The 23,901-nt window shown below is 38.6% G+C and overlaps 1 protein-coding gene across 3 annotated transcripts in view; it reads right to left on the minus strand.

Annotated features, from left to right (window-relative positions):
- Window positions 1–779: 779 nt before the first annotated feature.
- The window catches only part of ESRP1 (epithelial splicing regulatory protein 1), a 45,886-nt gene continuing 22,764 nt past the window's right edge, over window positions 780–23,901 (minus strand). The window contains exons 5-15 of one of the 3 annotated variants that reach the window (XM_063451240.1): window positions 19,940–20,038; window positions 17,785–17,839; window positions 15,637–15,747; window positions 12,691–12,823; window positions 12,507–12,549; window positions 11,452–11,753; window positions 10,461–10,679; window positions 8,598–8,784; window positions 6,611–6,782; window positions 1,575–1,728; window positions 780–883 (exon numbers count right to left, since the gene is read on the minus strand). In XM_063451240.1, the coding sequence (XP_063307310.1) occupies window positions 800–883; window positions 1,575–1,728; window positions 6,611–6,782; window positions 8,598–8,784; window positions 10,461–10,679; window positions 11,452–11,753; window positions 12,507–12,549; window positions 12,691–12,823; window positions 15,637–15,747; window positions 17,785–17,839; window positions 19,940–20,038 (1,559 nt within the window). In that variant the 3' untranslated portion in view covers window positions 780–799. Of the gene's footprint in view, window positions 884–1,574; window positions 1,729–6,610; window positions 6,783–8,585; window positions 8,785–10,460; window positions 10,680–11,451; window positions 11,754–12,506; window positions 12,550–12,690; window positions 12,824–15,636; window positions 15,748–17,784; window positions 17,840–19,939; window positions 20,039–23,901 lie in introns of all 3 variants that reach the window. The other 2 variants (XM_063451239.1, XM_063451238.1) reach the window with 2 other exon arrangements.

Consider the following 23,901-nt stretch of genomic DNA (forward strand, 5'->3'; position numbering starts at 1 on the left):
AGTCAGACATCTACAGAGAATCAGTCTTATAGAACCTGTATGGAAAAAAAAAAGGGAAAAAAGGAAAATTAAAATCCATGTTAAAATGTTACCTGTAAATATGCAACAAATTCAATGAGCAATACTAATAGTACTACTTTAACAATAACTTAACAAAATAAACCACTAGGTCATGCTTGTATTTTTTTAAAATGCATTTACATATACACATTTTGGAAACCTGCGATGCCACATGTTAATATCACCAACATAATTTTCAAATCTAGCGAGGAAGTACAATAGGCAGCAGGAAACCCCCTCTTAAGTCAATAATTTTCTTAACTTATTTTTTTTTTTTTAATACAGCCATTTAATGGTTTTATAAAATATTGTGGCACATCACTGCCACATCTTGTGACTCACCCACTATTCAAAAACACTTTTTTTTAAAAATCTTTGCACAAACAATATACAAGGTGGATGAGCAAGCAGGCAGCATGTGTCCATCATAATTTTTATTTATTTTTAATAGTGCTGTACAAATAAGGTGTAACAAAACCCCCATATCAGAAAGAAAAAATAAAAATTAAAATTGAGGTGTGCACGGAGTACCCCACACATTATGTTATGTTACGTGACTTTTTTTCCCTAACACCAATACCCTGATGTGAATGTTTTTGCATAAAATTCAATAAAATACAAATTATATCAAACAAAAAAAAAATTATATATATATATTTTGTTTTGATATAATTTTATATATATTTTTTTAAATAGTGTTTGCTTTTCCATACCTTGTCTTTAAACACTTGCAGGTACTCTAAATACACACCCATTCCTTAGGGTGAGTAAGCAGGGCCCTTGTTTGGTCATTTACTTGCAGAAGACCATCTTCTGGTGCATACTGAATAAAAAAAAAAAAAAAAAAAAACAGAAACACAGCGGAGTAAGAACTGCTGTAAAGTGCAAGACAGTTGATGCCTAAAATGACAAAGGGAAGAAGAACTCGCCTCCACCCGACACACACAAATAGGTATGCAAATAACAAATCAGCAATCAAATCAATGCAGATTTAAATTTTCTGTAAATGTACAAATAGTTTATGGATTGCATTCACATTAAGCATTTTTTTAACCGTGTGAAAACGGCTTTGAAGAGACAGTAGATTTTTTTTTTTTTTTAAATATACTTTGTGGCTAATTAATTACCAAAATCAGGAGGCTGTGCAGCCACACATTCACCAAGGCCAGGGTTAGGCAACCTTCAACACTCCATATGTTGTGGACTTCATCTTCAGCTAGCATGATAGAGCATCATGGGAGATGAAGTCCACAACATATGGAGTGCTGGAGGTTGATTACCCCAGTCCTAGACAAACGGTAAGATAACACCTTGGCCACAAAAAAAAAAAAAAAAAAATAACCCACCACACAACGTTTCATAGTTCATTGTACGGTTAAACGTATTAAAAAAAACAAAAAACATTTTAGAGATTTTACATTGTGTCCCTTCTTAATTTATTCACATTCCCTCAAGAAAACATTTTCAAACATGTTAGTCTAATCCAATTTCAGCATATAACAAATCACATATACCTGATAGCCTTGAAAGAAGTTTAGAATCTCTTTGACGCCAGAATTGTATGCCAGTCCTTGCATGCGCACCATAGCTGCTCCACCATGAGGAGGCATTGCGCTAGTGCTGGCAGCTGCTGGGAAGAAGCCAATGCTGCTAGGAGAACCAGGTGGGCTGAAAAAAAACAAAAAAACAAAACCAACTATCAGAAACAAAACACTTCAGGAACAGACGCCCAGTGCTGTAATAATTACTAGTCAGCTGACGAACTACAAACTTATGTAAGTTTCTGTTCAAAACCAGAAGAACCACTGCTTACTCATCCACAGTGAAGTTATGAAGAACTAAGGAACTGGTCATAATAGTTTCTCCCCCTTCCCCCAATGTGATACAGTGTGGGAACATTGTAGTCTGCTACAAAATTGGGCACAGAGCACTTTAAGAGCTCCATCATGGTTCCATCACTCAATTGATGACACAACGAATGTCGACTGGCACTCAGTCATTGGGGACCACAAGGAAGCTCTTAAAGTTGTCTGCACGCCACAATTATACCTTTACAAAAAGGGCACACACTTAACACAAAGCACTACAACAAGCTAAAGTATTTCAGAGGTCTTTTAGAGTGTCCCTTCAAAGAAGGACATAAGTTGACAAATCAAGAGAACAGAAGACCCAATTCTGTAACTTACAAATTAGATGTTAAATTTTTTTACAGTCAACAAGGTTTTAAGGTCTACAAAAAAACAAAAACAAAAAAAACACCTTAAAATACAAAGTATCCTAAACAACTAAAATACTATCATGCATACAATGCTTGCAAACACATAATTAAGTGCCTCAAAAGGGGTACCAAACACCCCCCAAAAAATAATCAAAAAACAAAAACAAAAGCAGCTTAGGGAATCAGTTTTTTTGTCCATACAGTCTTACGAGTGACAGAACTACCACGGGCCTGCATGCTTGGGGAGGTGGGGGGGGGGGGGGGGGGTCCATGTACCTAAGGTCACCTGATGGGTATTGCTGAACAGAGGCCCAGTTGGGTGTAAATGCTTTTAACAGCTTAACCAGCCTGTCACTCGCTCCCAGCTACAGAGAGAGCAATGCGGGAGAGAATACATTGGAGAGTCCTAGCTCCCGCAAACCCCATACTCCCATCAGCCTCAGCCGGCTGCAGGAATCCACCCATCTTCACACAAAAGGTATGTTAATATAAGACCTATGACATGTCTGTGTATTCACGTCAGTGCGTGTAATGTGAATGTGTATCTAAGTATGCATGTGGCAGTTTATGTGCACACATCCCAGCAAACACCAACACTACATACAAATACTCTTTCAATTAAACTACAATTCTACACACAAACTTACATCTGCTTTTAAAAGCCAACACTACATACAAACAAACACAACCCTGTATCAAAATGACAAAAATTAAATACAAAAACACCCCTGCATTCACACACTGCACACAAACGTACACCTGCATTAAAAGTTACCACTACATAAAAACCTCCTCCATAGGGACACGTGGGAGATATGAGAACATGTGAAGGAAACTGTAAAATGTGATGGTAAAGGAAACCATTTTTTTCACAGAGGCTGTGTAAGTCACATCCAGGGGAGGTGTGGCTATGGCCGCATAAACAAAAAACAAAGTGATTTAACTCCTAAACGGTAGAGAATGGAGCAGTAAGTCTGGAGGGGCATGATCTATAAGCACCAAAACAAATTTAGCAGTTTTAGCATAGTGTCCCTTTAAAAAAAAAAAAACAACGAAATTAGAATCCATATCAAATAAATAAATTTAAAACAAAAAATAATCAAATAACCACAGAGTGACAGAATGTGTATTTCCACAGCCACGTACATTTTCAACCAACCCAATCGTAACAAATGTAAAAGACACTGGATCTGTCAGCGGCTGTGTAGTTTTAGCTTTTTAATGTTTCACTAACAGAAGCACAGAAAGAACAAAGCAATTAGCAAACATGTGGCTACATGACAGTGGCAGACATGGTGCTTACTAGTCATAAGTAACTTATCCCTGGAGCTCAGGCGTGGGCTGCATGACAATTAAAAAGGGAGTGTAGCCTTTGTTGATTTATGTTCTGAATGGCTGGTCAGGAGACAGTGCAGAAATAATGAAGGAAGCGTTAAGGGAAGCACAGATAGGAAACTCGACACCTGGGCGATTTTTCCTGCATTGAGAGTAGCAGGTCATTTCACACCAGACTTTCTATCAAAGTGGAGCACGTAACGTCCGATTCCTGGCTTTAAATCAGTAAAGAAGGTCCTATTTTCTAAGCTCTGTAAATTGGATAGAATATTTGTTTTTCCAACTTTAAAACCATGACTTCTTGATGAAAATAAGAGGCTAAACGGTTTACCATATTATGGGTTAAGAATGCACCTCAGTCGGCTAAAGAACGTTAAGACATGGTTTGCTTTTTTTGCATTGTCTGGATCCTAACCAGCTCGTATGAACAGTTGGAATGATGAATGGACTGGGCTTCTGTTGGAGTTTATCGCTATGTAAAGTAACAGCACAGTTACACCTTAATGGAATCGTTTTAATACAAAGAAATACTCTAGAAATAAAATTGATTAAAAAAATAAAATAAAACGTTTCCATTTCGGGTTCCATTGTGCCACTTCAACCCAAAAAAATAACAAAAACACGCTGTTTTCATGAAACAATGTTTTTGGTTAAAGTAACCCTTGTCCTGCTGGTCTGCTCAACTCCCCAACTTGGGAAATTTAGTTCCAGGCTGGCTAATGACACCACTAGGATGCTGCTGGAGGTGTAGCTACACCTCCACCAGCAGAGGGGGTTAATCTCCATCTGTGCAGGGATTCAAAGAGAAAAGCTGCACATACAGACTCCAGGCACCATGACCACTTCAAATCAATGAATCAATCACAAGTCTAGTTTTCTACGGAAAGCATGAGATTGGACCTAGACGGCTGATGCCATCATTGAAGACAGATCAAGAAGCAGCAAGGAGACGGTCCCTGTACTAAATTAGACATATTTACAAAAAATAGTGGGACTGAATCAATGGTTAAAAATAATGTATGTCCCTTTAAGTTTGTTAGAAAGGGGCAAAAAAAACAACAAAATAAAATAGTAACTTGCAATACTGAGCTCAGAGTCAGATATACGAAATATACAAAAAGACACTTTTCTTGAATATGAATACAATTACATGTTGCCCTTATCACTTATTCCATTGTGGAGCCTTAGAGGTCTACACACTCTGAGCTACTCTCCAGTCTCCTAAAACTAAAGGGAAGGGTTTAATTTGGTAGCCAGGTCATTCTTTATACAAAGTTTCTCCTTGTTTAGACCTGTAAAAGCTACAGTAATGCTACAATTGTGAAAGAGTTCGAATAAGTTTGGGATATGAAATATGTATGCTACTATCATAAACAGGAAACAAAATGAAGCAGAAAAACAAAAATGTGCTTTTAGAAATGGGTTGCGCAGAATATATAAAAACAGACACTGTATATGTTGTCAAAAAGTGATTTAGAAAAGTGTGCGCTAACCTAAATCTGAGAATTGCCCTTTATAGAACCACTCCCCGAACAACCACCGAAAAAAACATTCCGTCCTATTGAGCCCTAGCTCATCCCTCCTACAGACAAGCGACATTCCTCCAAACTCTGCTAGGAGGCTACAGACCTTGGAGAGGAACACCTGACCTTGGACACAATCATTTTCACTGCAGGGCAATTATTTAGCAGGTCAAAGGATGTCTGCTCATTACAGAAGCTTTTACTGCTCAAGATTTACTGCCGCTCGCTCAGCCATTAACTGCTTATAACCATTCCATGGCCTTGAATTTAAATATATGGTTTTAAGGAGAGTGGCATTGCCTCAATTGCCAATTCATTAACAGTCTACAGCTACTGGGTTACCCAGGCTTCTGTGACGAGCATCTAAGAGACATTGTATAAATCCTTTATGTGTGCCAGTCCAAGACCACCCTGATCTCAGATGCTTTATCTAGGACCAATATTACAGTGACCCACACAATGGATTAGAATCAAAATACCAGAGTCTTGCAGTATGCAATGATTCCTTTTTTATTGGACCAACATAATATTTCAAAGACAAGCTTTTGAGAGTTTTCCCTCCCTTCTTCAGGTCTGAAGCAATACTGATCAATCTGATAGAGTTTAACACTTAAAACAACTGATGTTGGAGAAGGAGAGGGAGGAGGGTGAGAGGGATGTCATAAATAGCAGATGATGTGCCTGAAAGCGAAAGGTGCAGGTTGACTGAGAATAGCCAGAAAAAGTAAATAAACAGAGGAGAGTCAATAAGCATACTGCAAATACTCTGGCATTTTGGTATCTTGTCTACTGGACTAATATGGCTAACCCAATCTACACTAAGTTTTTGAGATAAACAATAGAAGTTCATTCCATCCTGTATCTGATACAGGACATCAATAGAACAGGATCGAGTCACAAATCTATTGGTGATGCACTAATATTACGCCTGTGCCAATATTTCATAACACAATGCATTCAGATGCACAGATATACAGAACCCAAGATTTCTCCAGGAGCAAGAGGGTAATACTTCAGAAACTCGTTTTCTGTGTAAAACACTTCCCACATTTTGGAATGGTTAACATATAACTGCTTCATGATTCCAAGGAGCAAAACAAACAAAAACAAAAAACAAAAAAAACAAACAAACAAACAAAAAACTACCCCCACAAAACCACATACTATTATGAAGGAACAAAATAAAAGGGGGAAATAAACATAAAAAAATAAATTTTGTAATTTATATTCAACACTGCATTTATCAAAATTGCAAATAAAAGCCAAACTAGCAAAGAGGGAACGTGGCTGAATACGAATTTCTCCAGTACAGCTGCTCTTGCCCATCGTTTTGCAATTTGACAATATTGTTTAAAACCTTCCTAAATTAAATGATCCTTGTAATAATAGTGGAGTTATTACAAAATGGATGTTAGGAAATGATATCCAGTTTAAGCAACTTTGGATCAACCCTCCTTATTTAAATCCCTGTTACCTTGGGTAGTATGCTGTGTAGTTCATGAACAACTGAGCTCCAGCTGGGTAATAGGCGGCCGATGGCTGCAAACCTCGAGGATTCAGGAGCAGGGAGGGCTGGTACAGGGCTGCAGCTTCAGAAGGAATAACAGCGGCAGGCGCAGGGAATGCATAGGATGGCGGAGACAAACCTAGAGTAACAGAGAGGAAAAAATTAGAAATTAACATATAATGACTTTCCAGCGGATAACGGACCTCGTAACTCTGGTCGGAATGGTATAACCTAACCTTCTCAGTGCCAAAGAATTGAAGAGGGACTATATTTAAAAGATAAAAATATAGACGCTAAATTTATATTTTTCATATTAAATTGTATTTTCTCCAGATCATGCCTGGTTTGCTTCAGGCTGCGAGCAGACAGCTCATACAATTAGTAAGACTTAGTTTCTGCACTTAGAAACACTATATCTTCCCTATATCTATTTTGTGCCAAATCTTTCTGAGCTGCTGCAACAAGGCAGAAGAGACACAATTGGATATCAGGCATCTTGCTGTGCACGGCAATGTGCCTGCATCATTTTACTTATACCCTACCAAATGGAGCCAGCATATTCTGTGTGTGCTCCCTGGTGGGCACAGGCTAATGTGTCAGTGTGACAGAGATACTCATTGACATCCATATCGAATGGAGCATATATTTTATTCTTGTGTTTACATATTTTATTTTTTAAATGGGAAGTGACAGAACGGGGAGCTCCTTGAAATAACCTACACCAGGGGCATAGGTTACGATGCCCTTTAACACTTAAGATTGATATAAAAATGGCTGAGAATATGCGAAAAGACGAACATTAATCTTTAGTTTTGTTTAAAACTTCCTTTATTACCAATTTTGTTTCTTAGGTTATCAAATTTAGGCTGCCAATATTTCCCTGGTTGGCATCTGTAGATCTCTTATTTTTACCAGAATGTATCAATGCAGAAGACTAAGAGCCTTCTTTGCTTCAGCGGCGCTCTTGTTTTAGTACAGGGTTCCCAAAACTCCAAACCTCCAAAAGTTGATGAACTACAACTGCCATAAATCTTAGATTTAAATAGATAGCCAGAGAATCATGGGAGTTGTAGTTCAGCAAAATCTGGAGGGCCTGATTTTGGAAAACCCTGCCTTAGTAGGGCCAAAGAAGAGGTCAATCATGCCCTCTTTCGAGACAGGATCACCCATTCTGGACATCACCAACCTTTAGACCCGCCCAGTCATGATTTCATAACTCCAAATCGCGATATTCTTACATCAACTTTTTTAAATCTGTTACTACAGCAGGCTTTTACTTCTGCCAAGTCACATGATGCAAAAACAGAGACCATTGGCTTTTTACCAATCCTATTACCATAGCAGCCCTAAACATTTCTTGAATTATTTTTTTTTTTGATTGGAATTGTTACTTTATAAACCGCTTTTAAGGAATATATAAAATAATAAAAAGGGCGTTCTATAAATTGTTTTATAACCAGATCTAGAATATATTCCTCACAAAGTACGAGAAAGAAAAAAAAAATAAAAAAAATAGAAAGGACATAGTATAAAATAAAGTGTACTAAAACTACTAGCGGCTAGCACCAGTGCTCAATTTAGACAGGCTGTGAAGTTTTATTATTGTTTTTTTTTTTTTTAAATTAAAAAAAATTGAAAGTGGTAAATTATGGAGTCACCACTCTGCTCCAGGAGATGCCTATAGTTCTCCTGTAACAGTCTTAAAAAAAATGTGGTATTGCTCACCCCTCTAGCAAAGAATTACAGGGTAGCGCAGACATCCCATTAATGTCTGGAAATGTTTCACCAAAAGAATTGCATTCGTTGATTTGGTACATAGTAAAATAAACCCATGTCAAGAGCAAATTTGCCCTTAATAAACCAAATACCAAGAAAGAAAGCAGATCCAGCACCTACCAGCTCAAAGCAGAGAGAAGCTGCAAGGCCCACAACCCAGACTTACATGGTAACTTACATGGCGGCGGGGACAAGCCATTGCGATTTAAAGTTCCCCCCATTAAGACAAAGTTCATCTCCTCAGCAGAACACTGAAACACCTCCACATATCTGTCCTTCATGGTCTTCTTATGACACTTCTGGGCTGCCAAAAAGGCTCGCTCTGCGGATTTCATCTGGATAAACGAATCTCCTGATGGTCGTCCCTAGGGCAAAAGTTTAACAATTACTATGCCGTTTATGTGGAATATGTAAGGGTGGGGGGTGCTTTCTAATCCTTCTAAACCAGAACAAAGCAGACGTCTGAGTGTCAAGAATTAAGAATTTAGGAATTTTGCAGTTTTAAAGATGCAAAAATTTGAAACAAGATTTTTTTATTTTTTTTTTCTAAATAATTCATGGAAATATAGTTAGCCATTTAAGTAACAGGCACATGTCATTCATCCTACTAGTCCAACAATGGTTTTATTGGCTTCCGAATGCCTGCACTAAGAAAAACGCCACAGGACTAATTTTTTGGGAAGGCGACATGTTCACCCTTTAAATCATACACCAAAATAAGTGCTTTACTTGATTACATTGGCACACTCGTCACTCATCAATTTTTGATAAGAGACAGAATAAAAGTGTGAATACAGAACTGGAAGCAATTTGCTTATCTATGTAACTCTCTGGACAGTTTCTACCAAAACATTACATTTGAAATGCCAAGTGTAATATTAGATATAGCTACGAGCAAAATAAATATAATGAAAACTTAAATATATATATATATATTTTTTACCATATCCTTAAAATGCAATCTGGTTCTGGTAACCTGATATCAGTTGCTATTGAAGTAAATTCATACGGACATAAACTTTAGCCTCAATCTATGAAGCTTCTAAGCAGTTTTAGGCATCTAGAAATTCCACCCCCAGGGTGAGCAGAGGTATGCTCTATATATTAGACTCTGAAGGGGATAAGTATGTATCAGATTCTGACAGAGTTTAATATTCTACATGTGTTTACACGTCCATACGGGACAGAATAACTGAGTCTCTGGAGGACATCAAGTAAGAGCGATCCTTATTTTGTGTTCACTGAATAAATGTACGTTATTGATTATTGGAGAGATAGGTATGGGAAATGAATGGAGATATTTAATCTCAGAGCAATTATCTGCATTATGGAGAATTCTAGTTTTTCTATTGCAGAGGGGGTGGGGAAGAACAGAAGTTTTTTTTTTTATCCCTGCAAGTTGCAAACCACTGGATAGTGTTATATTATTAGAAGTTTCTGATCCAAATAAAATGCCTAGTAATCAGGTATAGGATTAAACCTGCTTTGTGCATTCATGTATATTTGAAGTAGACTTATTCAGGAAAAAAACTTTACCAAAAAACATGCACCCATCTTAGGGAAAGGTAAAATCCCAAAGCCACCGGTCTCACTTAACTATTTTGGAGTCAGCCTTTTCGGTCATCTTAACGTTATTCTTTAGTACAAGTTTACAATAGTCCAGCAGCAATAAACCATTTTATAATCTGAAACACTTTCCTATTTTTGACAATTACATTATTACAATTATAACCCTATAAAGATAATATACCAAGCAGTGTTCCGCATTTTCAAACGAGAAGCATCCAAAAATGGAATCCTTAAATATCTGTAAGATTCATCAGCCAAACATACATTTAGGTGTGTGGAATCAAGAAACAGTTTGCAGTAGGCCAAAATTATTTCACACAGGACTGGCAATTGGCCCCCTGAAATCTGAGAACAGCTGCTACTTAATGTTTTAGCTGACGACAGATTAGAAGCACTCAGAAGTCATGTTTCAATATGAAAATCCTGTTTGATTTAAATAATGATTCAACTGTCCTGCGAACTCGGTACTTACTTGATGATTCAGCACCATGTGCACGCCATGTGTTCGTATGTCAGCAGAGAATTCACCCAGGAACTCCAAAATATCCTCAATGGTAGCAGCATAAGGAAGGCCTCGTAGACGGATGCAGTCCCTAATATTTACTGGAGGAATGAAGGGCTGAGGTAGTACAGGGATTATAGGAGGTGTCTGAAGTGGGATGAGTGGTGCTGAGGAGTATCTGTTCAGTACCTGTGAATAAGACCATGGTAAATAGCATCAACACAGGATGTACTGGGCAAAATACTTCTCTCCCCCACATATCTGGAGAAAGATGCATCTGTAATACAATACAAACACGCACTTGCAAATATGCTACAAAATTTACAAATAAAGTGAGATTAAAACAGTGTTTATAGAATAGGAAGGAAGCATTTGTCAGCTTCCATAAAAGGGTGAACTAGAACGTGGTTGAAGGTCAGAAAATGAATAAAGATTTATGTATACCTAGTCTTATGGAAGAATACACTTGTATTTAATAAAAAAAAGTAAAAAAAATAAATAAAATAAAAAAACATACCTAGATATTGGTAATTAAACAAGAGTCTGCCATCACTGGTCCACAAGATAATACTAACACAATAAAAGTATTCTTTAAATAAATCTACAATTCGTATGGAAGACCAAAGAAACAACTCACAACATAATACTTTTTCTATATCCAATACAAATTACTAAGGAATAAAATATTCTCACGTTTCTGACTTTAATATTTAGTATTGTTGGAGAAACTTTCCAAGTAATTAAATATTTTTGGATATATAATTTTTAAAATTCATTTTTTTCAACAATATATCAAAAGAAGAAAAAAATATATATATAATTTTTTCTTTATGATATATTTGATTTTATATATTAAAACATTAAATATTAAATCTATTTTCAATCATTCAAAATGTATCCAAAAAGTATTACAATTGAGGACTCAGTTGTGGCTTTAGAACACAGCAGACTATTCACTGACCTGTTGCACCTCTGCTGCTGTGCTCCTGAAAAGTTCAATATATCTTTTGCCCAGCAAGTCCTTATGTTTTTTCAGTGCATTCTGAGCATATTCCTCACAGGAAAATAGCACAAAGGCATCTCCCGTTGGTCTGCCATCAGGGTACGTAACAAACAGTATCCCTTCCTTTCCTCCAGTAACAGGACAATGCTGCCCAAAAAATGTCAACACTTCTTCAGCAGTTGCTGTGAATGGCAGTCCACGCATACGCACGATCACCTGATTCTCCTTCGACAGAAACAGAGCTACCTCGTTGGATGTACCTGAAAGAGGAAGTCGATATAAATTAAAAAAAAAAAAAATAAAAAATATGTTTTACAATTTAATAAATAAAAAATCCCAAAGGCTCAACTATGACCAGTAGGACACAATGCAAATACAATGTTTAATTGGATTGTATTTGGTTATCTACACCGAAGCTAGTTGAATGTGGCCTAGGTAGAGAAGCATTTATTGATTTGGAAAGTATTTTTCAAAGGTTGTCTGGTTTCAATGTCATTGTTGAGTGGGTCTGAGAAATGTAGAACTTTGGCAAGGTGTTTTTTTTGTTTTTTTTTTCCAGGTGTCTGCAAATACCATGATCATGCACACAGCAATTTTTTCTTAAATTTTGCCCTTTAGGCATTCCTAAGAAAAACACACTGACACTCAAAAGGTAATTATCGACTCTGACCTTCCACATCACAGATATTACATAAATGCATGATTTCGGACTGGAAAATGTCAATTGCAAAAATCACACTCTACAAACAATAAAAGCTCTAACAGAAATTCCAAATATTTCGTTAATAGCGGACCCATCATGTCCCACATTCATTCCATTCTACAGATGAAGAGTTTAGTGAACATTTGAGCAGAAGTCATAGTACCAGATGTCACATTTTAAAAGTGTATCAGAGGTACAAAATAGGCCAAAATAGAGGTGTTGGGGAAAAAATTAAAAAATAAAAAGTGTCCTTTAAACTGTGTTTTCAAGTAGCCATAACTCAATGTCTTAAGAATAATTAAATCATTACCTCCAGCGATTTTTAGAAAGTCTTCTCCAGTTGCTTTATACACCTAAAATTTGTTTGGGGAATTGAGGGGGTGTGGAGGGAGGAACAAAAAGAAAAACCAAACAGTTTTATTTCAATATTCTGATAACTGTGTGGCACAACCATTCATTAGTTAACCCAAAACACTCCAAAAATATATATATACCTCTATGTATCTGTTCCCCATATGGTGCTTGTGTCGCTGCAAAGCCAGATCTCTGTGCTCTTCACTTACAAACCTCACAAGTGCCTCTCCATTCCTACGACCCTGAGCATTGAGACAAAGAGCCGCTCCACCCCTGTACACATAGCACCAAGACCAGTTAGTGTATATTTATACTTCCACCAGATTGTCAGCAGAGCGTGAAAAGCAGAAGAGACAAGGCAGACAGATATAGTTTCCCGACACAACTGAAAACAAGCATGTAAAATGAGGAAAGCAAGTGAAGATACTACATTGATATCACAAATTATGTTTATTTGGGTCATTGTTGCCATAAGGTAGACTCCTGGTAGAATGGTTAGCTGCCAAAGCATAATGGGAGTTGTAGTCCCTCAACATTTGGGGGAGAGGTGGGTGGATCTACTCTATAGCCATCGCTCTAGAAAAATCACAGCCTAGGTTTCAAGTAAATAGAAAGATATGATGCTTATGGCCTAGACTAGAGAACTTAGAATTCCAAGAAAAAGATACCGTATATACTCGAGTATAAGCCGACCCGAATATAAGCCGAGGCCCCTAATTTTATCCCAAAAAACTGGGAAAACTTATTGACTCGCGTATAAGACTAGGGTGGGAAATGCAGCAGCTACTGGTAAATTTCTAAATAAAATTAGATCCTAAAAAAAATATATTAATTGAATATTTATTTACAGTGTGTGTATAATGAATGCAGTGTGTGCGTATGTGTGTGTGTGTGAGTGCAGTGTGTGTATGAATGCAGTGTGTGTATGAGTGCATGAATGCAGTGTGTGTATGAGTGCATGAATGCAGTGTGTGTGTGCATGAATGCAGTGTGTGTGTGCATGAATGCAGTGTGTGTGTGCATGAATGCAGTGTGTGTGTGCATGAATGCAGTGTGTGTGTGCATGAATGCAGTGTGTGTGTGTGTGCATGAATGCAGTGTGTGTGTGTGTGCATGAATGCAGTGTGTGTGTGCATGAATGCAGTGTGTGTGTGCATGAATGCAGTGTGTGTGTGCATGAATGCAGTGTGTGTGTGCATGAATGCAGTGTGTGAATGCAGTGTGTGCAGGGCCGGTGCAAGGATATTTGCCGCCGTAGGCAAAACATTTTTTGCCGCCCCCTCCCCCCATATGTCCTGACTTCCCCTCCTCCTCCCTCAGTGGTCCTTACCTCCCCACCCCCGTGTTCCTTCACTCCCCCCCCCAGTGGTCCTGACTCACCCCTCCCCTAGTGGTCCTTACCCTCCCCTCCCCTAGTGGTCCTTACTTCCCCCTCCCCTCCCATAGTGGTCCTTATCCCACCCCCTCCCTCTCATAGTGGTCCTTATCCCCCTTCTCCCTCCCATAGTGTTCCTTACCCCCCCATCCCTCCCATAGTGGTCCATATACCCCCCCCCCTCCCTCCCATAATGGTCCTTATACCCCCCCTCCCTCCCATAGTGGTCCTTATCCCACCCCCTCCCATAGTGGTCCTTATACCCCCCCTCCCTCCCATAGTGGTCCTTATACCCCCCCTCCCATAGTGGTCCTTATACCCCCCTCCCTCCCATAGTGGTCCTTATACCCCCCTCCCTCCCATAGTGGTCCTTATACCCCCCTCCCTCCCATAGTGGTCCTTATACCCCCCCTCCCTCCCATAGTGGTCCTTATACCCCCCCTCCCTCCCATAGTGGTCCTTATACCCCCCCTCCCTCCCATAGTGGTCCTTATACCCCCCCTCCCTCCCATAGTGGTCCTTATACCCCCCCTCCCTCCCATAGTGGTCCTTATACCCCCCTCCCTCCCATAGTGGTCCTTATACCCCCCCTCCCTCCCATAGTGGTCCTTATCCCCCCCTCCCTCCCATAGTGGTCCTTATCCCCCCCTCCCTCCCATAGTGGTCCTTATCCCCCCCCCTCCCTCCCATAGTGGTCCTTACCCCCCCCCCCTCCCTCCCATAGTGGTCCTTATACCCCCCCTCCCTCCCATAGCGGTCCTTATACCCCCCTCCCTCCCATAGTGGTCCTTAACCCACCCCCTCCCTCCCATAGTGGTCCTTATACCCCCCCCCCCCTCCCATAGTGGTCCTTATACCCCTTTTTTTTTATTATTAATTTTTTTTTTTATTATTTTATTTCTTTTTTTTTTTTTCGTCCCCCCTCCCTGCTTGATATATGGCAGGGAGGGGGGCTCTCCTTCCCTGGTGGTCCAGTGGCAGTTCAGTGGGGGGGAGAGGGGGGCTGGCAGAGCTGTACTTACCTTTCCTGCAGCTCCTGTCAGCTCTCTCCTCCTCTGCGCCGTCCGTTCTGCTCTTCTGTCAGCTCCCAGTGTAAATCTCGCGAGAATTTACACTGGGAGCTGACCGAGGTGCTGAACGGACCGGCGGAGGAGGAGAGAGCTGACAGGAGCTGCAGGAAAGGTAAGTACAGCTCTGCCAGCCCCCCTCTCCCCCGGTCTGTATTATGGCAATGCAAATTGCCATAATACAGACTCTGACTCGAGTATAAGCCGAGTTGGGGTTTTTCAGCCCAAAAAATGGGCTGAAAAACTCGGCTTCTACTCGAGTATATACGGTACTTATATACAGTGATGGGAATCAACAGAGCTTAATGATGACTTGGCAAAGCCACACCGATTTCATTTTAATACCCACATTACTTTTACCAATTGCCACCAGAGAAACTGAACATGTACACAAAAAAAGCAAAAACAAAAAACAAACACTGACAGATGGACGGATATTGAATTTTGGTGTAAATAAGCAAAATAGTTAATGTGGCAGCACTTATAGACGAAGAGGTGTACGATCACTGATGACAACTTAAAAGTCTGCTCAGTGTATTTCGTTATCTTTCACAAAGTGTCCCAGACACACACACACACACACACAATAACACTGAAAAGGTTTTCAAAAGAGAAAACCAGTCCATAATTAAAAAGATACTCACTTTGCAATGTTGAGGCCTTTGAAGAATCGAGCTATGTCCTGGTCAGAAGACTGCCATGGCAAGCCTCTAGCACGAATGATTGTGTTATCATCAATTATCTCCAGTTTGCTGCTGTGGGATAAAAAATAAAAAAAAAAATCAGAAAAGGTGATGATTAAAAAAGATCTTTTCATGAAGCGGTTTAAAAAAATAAATAAAAGATCGCTCCACCCAGATAAATAAATAAATAGTGAAATGAGATTGTCAATGCTGCCCCCTGGGATCTCATAGCATTGTCACCTGTGAGAATTAAGCGTTATCTTGCTTGACAACATACAAGCATTCTCGTTGCATGGTTGATAGGTCAGGGACAATGGGGAAATGCGTTTACAGGTCTTAAGGAAAGTAATGGGTTGTGTAAACAGTACAACGTAGCCTAGATTTAATTACAGCCATGCTAAAGATAAGTTATAGGTTACGGAAGAAAATTAGAGTTCTTTACAGAAACAAATTAACACATTGACCAGAATGTTGACAAATGTTTAGAAACATTTCAGCAGCGCTGTGTGACCTTTTTGGTATGACTGTGCTATCCGTTGAATAAAAGGCCAGAGGAAAATGCAACCCAGAATTCAACTTTAGTTAGAATGAACGTTTTCCATTAATATATGGTTGTCACACACAGGACATCTGATCCCTTACAACGGTCATTTGTAAGACTACGATCAGTGGTGTCACTGAAAAACTAACTCCTGTGGTAGCTAGTGGATTACAGGGACAATTTTGCGACATCTTACACAGATAATGCATTGTAAATATATGCAAAAACAGTAGAAATAGAAAAGTTCATGCATTTTCTGCAAATTTTCAGCCAACCGTGTTTGTTCACTTGGCATTCTATAGCACTCATCCAATATGTAGCATTTAAGTGGGGAAATGATTTCTGTGAGTCTTACTTAGTATAAGGTAGCCTAATTGGTAGAATGCCGACAAGTGAACATTTTAGAATATATATATTTATATTATTTACCCCCAAATTATTCTGGCAAAGTGAGAGAAAAATACCACTTTCCTTTCAGTTGGCAAGAACAAAATACAGATTCTAGCCATTTTAAATAAAACCGGTCATGGTAAGTACACCTTAACTGCAGCTCTGTTAGTGTTTGTAATGGTATAACAAACACCCACCTCCAGACATATCTGCATTTTGTCCAAGTCTAGTGACTTCACTGACCCTGGCTTGGGGAAAATTCCCAATGCATGGCAATGCCCGCCCACGGTGCAGACTTGCGGACCTCACACAGTCAGCGTATAAGCATTCAAACAGAGTGATATGAGTCAAACGCGTTGCTGGGAGAGGGGCTTTTGAGTCCAAAGCCCCACATGTGGGAATTTTACAAATAGTGGAGGGGTTAGGAATATTATATTTAAATTTTACATCAGGCATCTACTTTTCAAAGCCGGATATGAACAGAAAAATATTTGTATAGGGCTCTGTAACACTAAAAATGGAAAGGTGGTGGTGTCAATAGGGGTTGCTGGGAAACAGAACTGCATTACCCGCTACTAGTTGGGTATCATGGCAGAACCACATTGAAGACCTTGTTAGACCATTGAAAAAGCACTGCTTTCATGGAGATTCGGGAGCAGCATGCTATGGATAGATAGGAGGGGACATAACATGGAAAGGCAGAGATAGGTCATAGCATATCTCCATCCTTACTGTTGATGGAGGTCATCGAGCCTGGGATCTATGTAACCTAGCCCGACACCAGCCAAATAAAGGAGGGTTGTCATACACTCCCCTATCCGTCATTTGTGTTAAATTGCCTGTCAAGTGATCCAATGAGGTGCTTATTTTCCCTTCCAATCCAACATTTGTTAGGAATTCTGCCAACAATGTATAGAAAGAACTTAACAGACTTAAAACTTTATCAAATTTGTTTGTACCATTTCAATACAATAAACTGGTGCCCAGGATATACAGGCACACCATAATTGCAAGGATCCATCCAATCACGAACATGGGAGTGTGTACCATTTTCTTTTAGAACAATATGTAATAAAAAGCTCTTAATTACTAAACACTTTCTCCTCTTAATGTGTACCCAAATCCAGCACTAAGCTCATCAGTAACATCACAGATACAGGTTTGGATATATTACTCACCAGGTGCCAGATTCAAATTTGTAGTTTACTCGTTCAGAATCAGAAAATCTAAAATCTAAAATAAAAATACATAAATACATTTAAAATAAAATTAAAATCAACCAAATGTTCGGGATTGTGCTACTATTTTGTCAAACAGATTAACTATTTAATATATATATACCCCAATGAAAAAACTTGCATGTATTTAATTATACATTTCTTCAATGGGGCATATCTACAAACAGCTTGCAAAACCTACAGATATTTTGTCTGCTGCCTTTGCAAGTCCTCCCTGCTCATTGAGCTGCATTGGGAAGTCTGTGATGGGTTAGAAGTCTTTGCAAGGCAGGTCGCTCTGGGCAATTGCTACTGAGTTTGTCTCCTCTGAGCTGAACAACCAGGAAGTAACAGGACCAGTTGTCCGACTGACAGCCAGGGGGTGCAACAAATTTTAAAAAGTGCCAATTTCTATTAAAATCTGCATTTATTTTCCATTTTGTAAAAAGAAAAACTCTTCGCAAAAAACACTTCATCAAGCTAAAGTTTGTATAAAATGTTTTGTTTTTTTTCCCCATATATAGGAAACTAGGAGCTTCAAATGTTAATGCATGATGCCTAAAACCAAAAGTCATCTTCACGCTCTCAATGTCCTATGTCTATTTAAAAAAATAAATAAAAAAAATAATAAAATAAATAGGCTATTTAAACTGTACCATAAATGCTGCTTTAAAAAGCAGGTAAGGATTTGGGACAGCATGCAGGTAACATTTTTGGGTTATTATATTCGGTAAATTAGTACTATTGCCATAGCTGTGAACTTATACTTAAAATGCTACTGGATGGCAGCCATGCTCGGTTAGGTTAATTTTCTTTTGGATCACGCAGCCATGTTACACAGTGCTGCTACCCGCCCCATGTGTGTCACTTTAAGGGTTACTTTGTAGGGATTCATAAGAATGTTTATTGTGTATTTTAGCAAAAAAGTAGAAAGATATATTGTTAACGTGGCACTGTCACCATCTGGGGACTTTGCAGAATTTGCAAAGGCAAGTTCTACCTACCTGAACCTGTCCCTCGCAGGTGCAGCCATCTTCTTCCAGCGGGTCCTATTCATTGAAGCACCAGGAGCATGGGCAAGAGTACAGCATTAAGGTCTCTGGAGGATCCTGCGAGACCACGGAATCCTCCATAGATAAACCCAGTTCCCTGCAGCTGGTGGAAATAACATTTCTAGACAGCAGTAGCTCCATCCAGAGTCTAGAAGTGTCAGGTGTAGGAGAAATACTGAGACAAAAGTAGTCCCAATCACTTGACCGGACTGGAACTTCAGAGAAATTCCAACACAGTCATAATGAGTAAACCATAATAATCGTTTCTTTATGAAATACTCATTGTTCAGTGGGGTAGTGATCATACATAAGACATACCAACTTTCCTAGATCCAGCGAAACTGTCCCATATTTGAACTCCGGTTCCGCCATAATGGCTTGGTTCCCTGGCGTTTCAAAACAGAGAGAAAGGTCCACAATCAGCATAACACGAGCACCTCATGTGATGCACTCACACTATGCAGTAAGCCATTGTAGAGTGCTTCGAAAGCATGAGAATGCGCTGCACTCAGTGGGACCAGACTTCATCATGGCTGGCTGGCATACCCTTTCCATGGGTACAACTGGTGTCACTGACACACCCTAGAGGAATGCCCACTCTTTGTCCTGATGTAATACCTAAGAGTTTTGGGGAGGTAAGATGTAGGGCTCACCCAATAGGTTTACCATTAGATTTGTGCAAATAGTTATTCGTTAATTTTTGGAGTACAATTAACTTCCTGGGACTTGAGTTAATCGAATTCCATCACAATCATTTAATAACCGAAAGTTGTTTAGAAGTACCCGAAATTCATTAATAAATAAACCAGTTAATCTATAAACAAATTTCAGACCTTTAAAAGCAGAATTAGTTTTAAAATGAATTAATATATTAAACTGATGAGCTGAACAATTGCCAGCAATTAAATTATTATTCAAACTCAATATACCAGGAGTGCGCTAAACATTTTTGCATGTTATACAAGTCATGAATAAAATTATACAAAATAAAATAAAAATAAAACGGCCACAACCCTCTCTATAAAACGCTACAGAAAATATTAAATATGAAAATAAGCACTTACTGTACGGTTCTGAAATTAGTGTTACAATTATATCTCCCATAGCTTCCACCTCCGAAACACCATACGCTTGCTGTGAATCTTGCTTTTCAAAACCCAAGTCTGGAAACATTTGTTAGGGAAAATAAAATGTTCGAACTCTGGCAAAAGGTAAATTATAGACAATAGAATGGAGTTTAAACTAGAGGCTTTTAGCACCAATCACCCAAAGCATTAGACATCAGAAGACCAGTTGGAAGGAAAAGTGGTCAACAAGAGCAGGGACATGAAGTGATTGAGTTATGATATAAAGTGCAAATGCAATATTATGGTGAATTATAAAAGTAGAGCCACAAGAATTGCTGTTACTTCTATAATCCACATTTATTTAAAATTTCTAAAATGTAAATGTTTCAGACGTATCATATATTGACAAGTCAAAATTCCCGTTAGCTCCATTTATCACGTGTGGCATTAATTTTAAACCATTTCTATTAACCTTTTTATCATAACAGTCCTGGCATGTTATGTCATCAAGTAGTTAATACTTTCTTTTCCCTACTCTTTTGATCAGTGCCTCATTTGAAATGCAACCATTTATTTCCTGTATGTGGTGTGACTTGTTGCTACATGCCAATCTTGAGCACATAATTAATTGCTATTCATAATATCAGTTGTGCAATGGTGCAGACAAATAGATTATTTTAGGATTTTACAAAACCAGCTCTCTTTTAGCAAACCTATTACATCTGAATTGGGTGAAGAAAGATCTGCATGACTAGCAGGTGGAAAAGTGCAATTAAAAGGGACACTATAGGCACCCAGACCACTTCATCTTATTGAATTAGTCTGGGTGAAGTTTCCCTGTTCCCTCAGCCCCTCAATGTAAAACAATGCAGTTTTGGAGAAAGTGCAATGTTTACATTGGAATGTTAAGACTGCTTCTAGTGGCGGTCTACTAGACAGCCACTAGAGGAGCTTCCTGTTTCACTGAGATTTAAAAATTCCTGTAGGAAAGCACTGAGTCGATGCTTTGCTAGGGGAAAGCCTAATGCATGCGTGGCACTCTCTTGGCATGCACATAAGGCTACCCAGATTGGCTCATATCAACGGAGGAGGAACAGCGATGGGGGTTGGATCACTATATTGCACCTTTAGTTTGAAAAAAATTAAATCAAAACCAAAAGGAAAAAATAGGATGCTCATGCAGCTGCACTAAAATGATTAAAAAGGGAAATGCAGTACCATATGAAGGGGGCAAGTCAAACCTGCTATAGATAATGGCATAACGCAAAGACTGGTGGGAACAAACTGGATTTAGCAAAATATGATTTGTTGGCATAATGAGACAATGTTCCAATCTCAAGTTTCTTTAGCCATACATAATGATGCAAGTGAAACCAAAATATTGTGCCCATGTTTCTCTCAATATCTTGCCAAATCACTTCAGTTTGTGCTTTCACCCAATCCTTATTAGCTTTCCAGGTGCAGCCAATATCTGCACCCCCTAAAATATACCAGAAGATTACCAAATACTTAATAAGGTAGCTAAGCTAAAGCAGGATCACAATATTGCATCACTAATATAAGGGATGCAATAAGATAATTTTACGAGTACCGTATATATTGATTTTCAAATAGATTAGTGTAGTCTGACCCACAGAAGCCGGCAACCTCAGCCCCAGAATCTTGAAATTTCCCCTCTCTCCAGTGAGATACATTTCTCTTAAAATTATAATATTGTAGTGTTACATGTATATTCTTAGCACAAAATGGAGACAAGAAGATGAACCCCTCAACTCTAAAATGTACCATACAAACACAAAGCGAAGGGAAATGTACGTACAGCTCTGCACATGTGCTTTTTAGGAAATTTAAAGCAAATGCTAAATGTGCACGTTCAGCATTATTCTGCAACACAATGCAGTTTAAGAATGTGATTACAGGTAAATACAATTTAGGGTTTCATTTATGTAGTTAGAATAAAAATACAGGACAACCGTTTCCGCACCATTTAGAAAATCAGGGGGAAAAAAAAAATGAAAAAACACAAATAGACAGCTCATTTCAATAAACTCTTCAGGGAGAGGCGTTTGCTGGACTACGTCTGCATGAATCACTCAGAGCAACTCACAAAACAGCATTCACCTCGCCCCAAGGGGTAAAACACACTAAACTAGTTAAGCAGGCTTGGCACAGAGATAGGAATGGTCATGTTGACAGGTGCCCGGTTCCTCCCATCCTAATCATGCAATTAACCCTTTCCGTAGCAGTTTACTTTTGAACATAAAGCGGTTTTTAACCCTCCCACCCCCACCCCCCAAGTAGGTTTAAGCGTATTTTGGGGAAATCGTAACAATATGCACAGAAGGGCAAAACCAAAAATTATAGCACACCTCCAAACATTTCATTTTAGGGATGTGAGTGTGGGGGGAAAAGAGACGGGAGGCTAATCTCAAAAATGTTAGTTGATTTACTAATAATTTATAGTTTACGCAACTAAAATGTGATTTAGAACAAGAACAATGTATCTTTATTTACACACAGACTGATTTCCCCAAAACCTTCCAAAATAGGAACGGCCTCTCCTAAACAGGGACACTTGGGAGGTATGGAATATAGAGATAACTATTTCAATACCTTTACACTTCAAATCCATTTCCCATGTTAAACGCAAACACACGGAGCAGTATCAACATCTACACAAGCAAAAAGTAATAACAGTTACCTAATAAAAAAAAAATAATCTTTAGAAATGATCAAAGGAAACCATTCTTTTAGGTAAAAGGTAAAACTCCTCACACTTTTTAACCTGGATCATTTTCTGTTAAGTCTGTTAATAAACAGGAATTACACGGATTTGTCATGTGTGGTTAGTATGTACTTTGCTGCTACATATTTGTGCTTGCTCATTAAATTTTTTTTGTTTTTTTTTTAATGTCCGAACTCTCAGACATTAAATGTGGGTAGGAAACTGTGCTCGCCAAATATTACCTTGTTCTCATTAGCATTGCTGAAGTCTGAGCGACCTTGAAGCTGTAAATACACATAGGTGTATGTGGTGTAAGATTACAAGGCTATTTGGTTTTGTGCATCCAATCTCAAAACGAGAATTTGTTTTTACCAAGTACTGTAGGATTACAATTCTCTTAGAATTGTGAAAGGCAAATGAAAAACTCCCTTTGAGAGACAGACAGACAGACACACACACACACAGTATAATCCAACATTATATACTGTAAGTCTGAATATCATTTCATATTTACACAATGCAAAACTGAACTGTAAACAAAATCTACAGATTTGCAGATCTATTGTCAACATTAGATTTCGACACCAGACTTCCTCAAAGACATTTTACAATCCCAATGTACTGCATTAGTTACAGTCCATCTTACTCTTTAGAAAATTCTAAATCTGTAAATCCTGACAAAATTGTCTATTTGCATTTATTAATACGCTCAGATCTGTTTTTTTCTTAAGAAAAAAGTGTCAGTTTAAGATCAATGGAAAACCAGTTCTGTGCCAGCTCATACTATAAACGCTACCCTGCAGACAGAATAGTATATAACAACGTGCTAAAGTCCAGTGCTAAAAAACATTTGTTTAAAGACGCCAGCACTGTGAATTAAAGGAGAAATTAATCAGACATTTCTATCAGCAGTTCTACGAGGAACTCACACTGAATATTTGCAACTGAAACACACTAAACAAACAAGGAATACATCCAGGATGTATGAACTGTAGAAAAATAGGATACAGAAAGGAGCATCATGTGATCTGCAAACCTGCAGTGGAGCCAAAAAACATTCCCAAACACATGTCCGCATCATGGATTTCAGACAGCAGAAAGTTACTTGTGTGTATCTATGTTACACAACAGGTCACCCTGAACCAGGGTTGTCTATGGCATGCATAGAATTTATCATCGAAAAAACTAAGTACATGCTTGTAACTTTGCTATAAGGAACAGAATAGGAGAAAGC

This window comes from Pelobates fuscus, chromosome 4 (genome assembly GCF_036172605.1).
Source record: "Pelobates fuscus isolate aPelFus1 chromosome 4, aPelFus1.pri, whole genome shotgun sequence".
NCBI classification, from domain to species: Eukaryota; Metazoa; Chordata; class Amphibia; order Anura; family Pelobatidae; genus Pelobates; species Pelobates fuscus.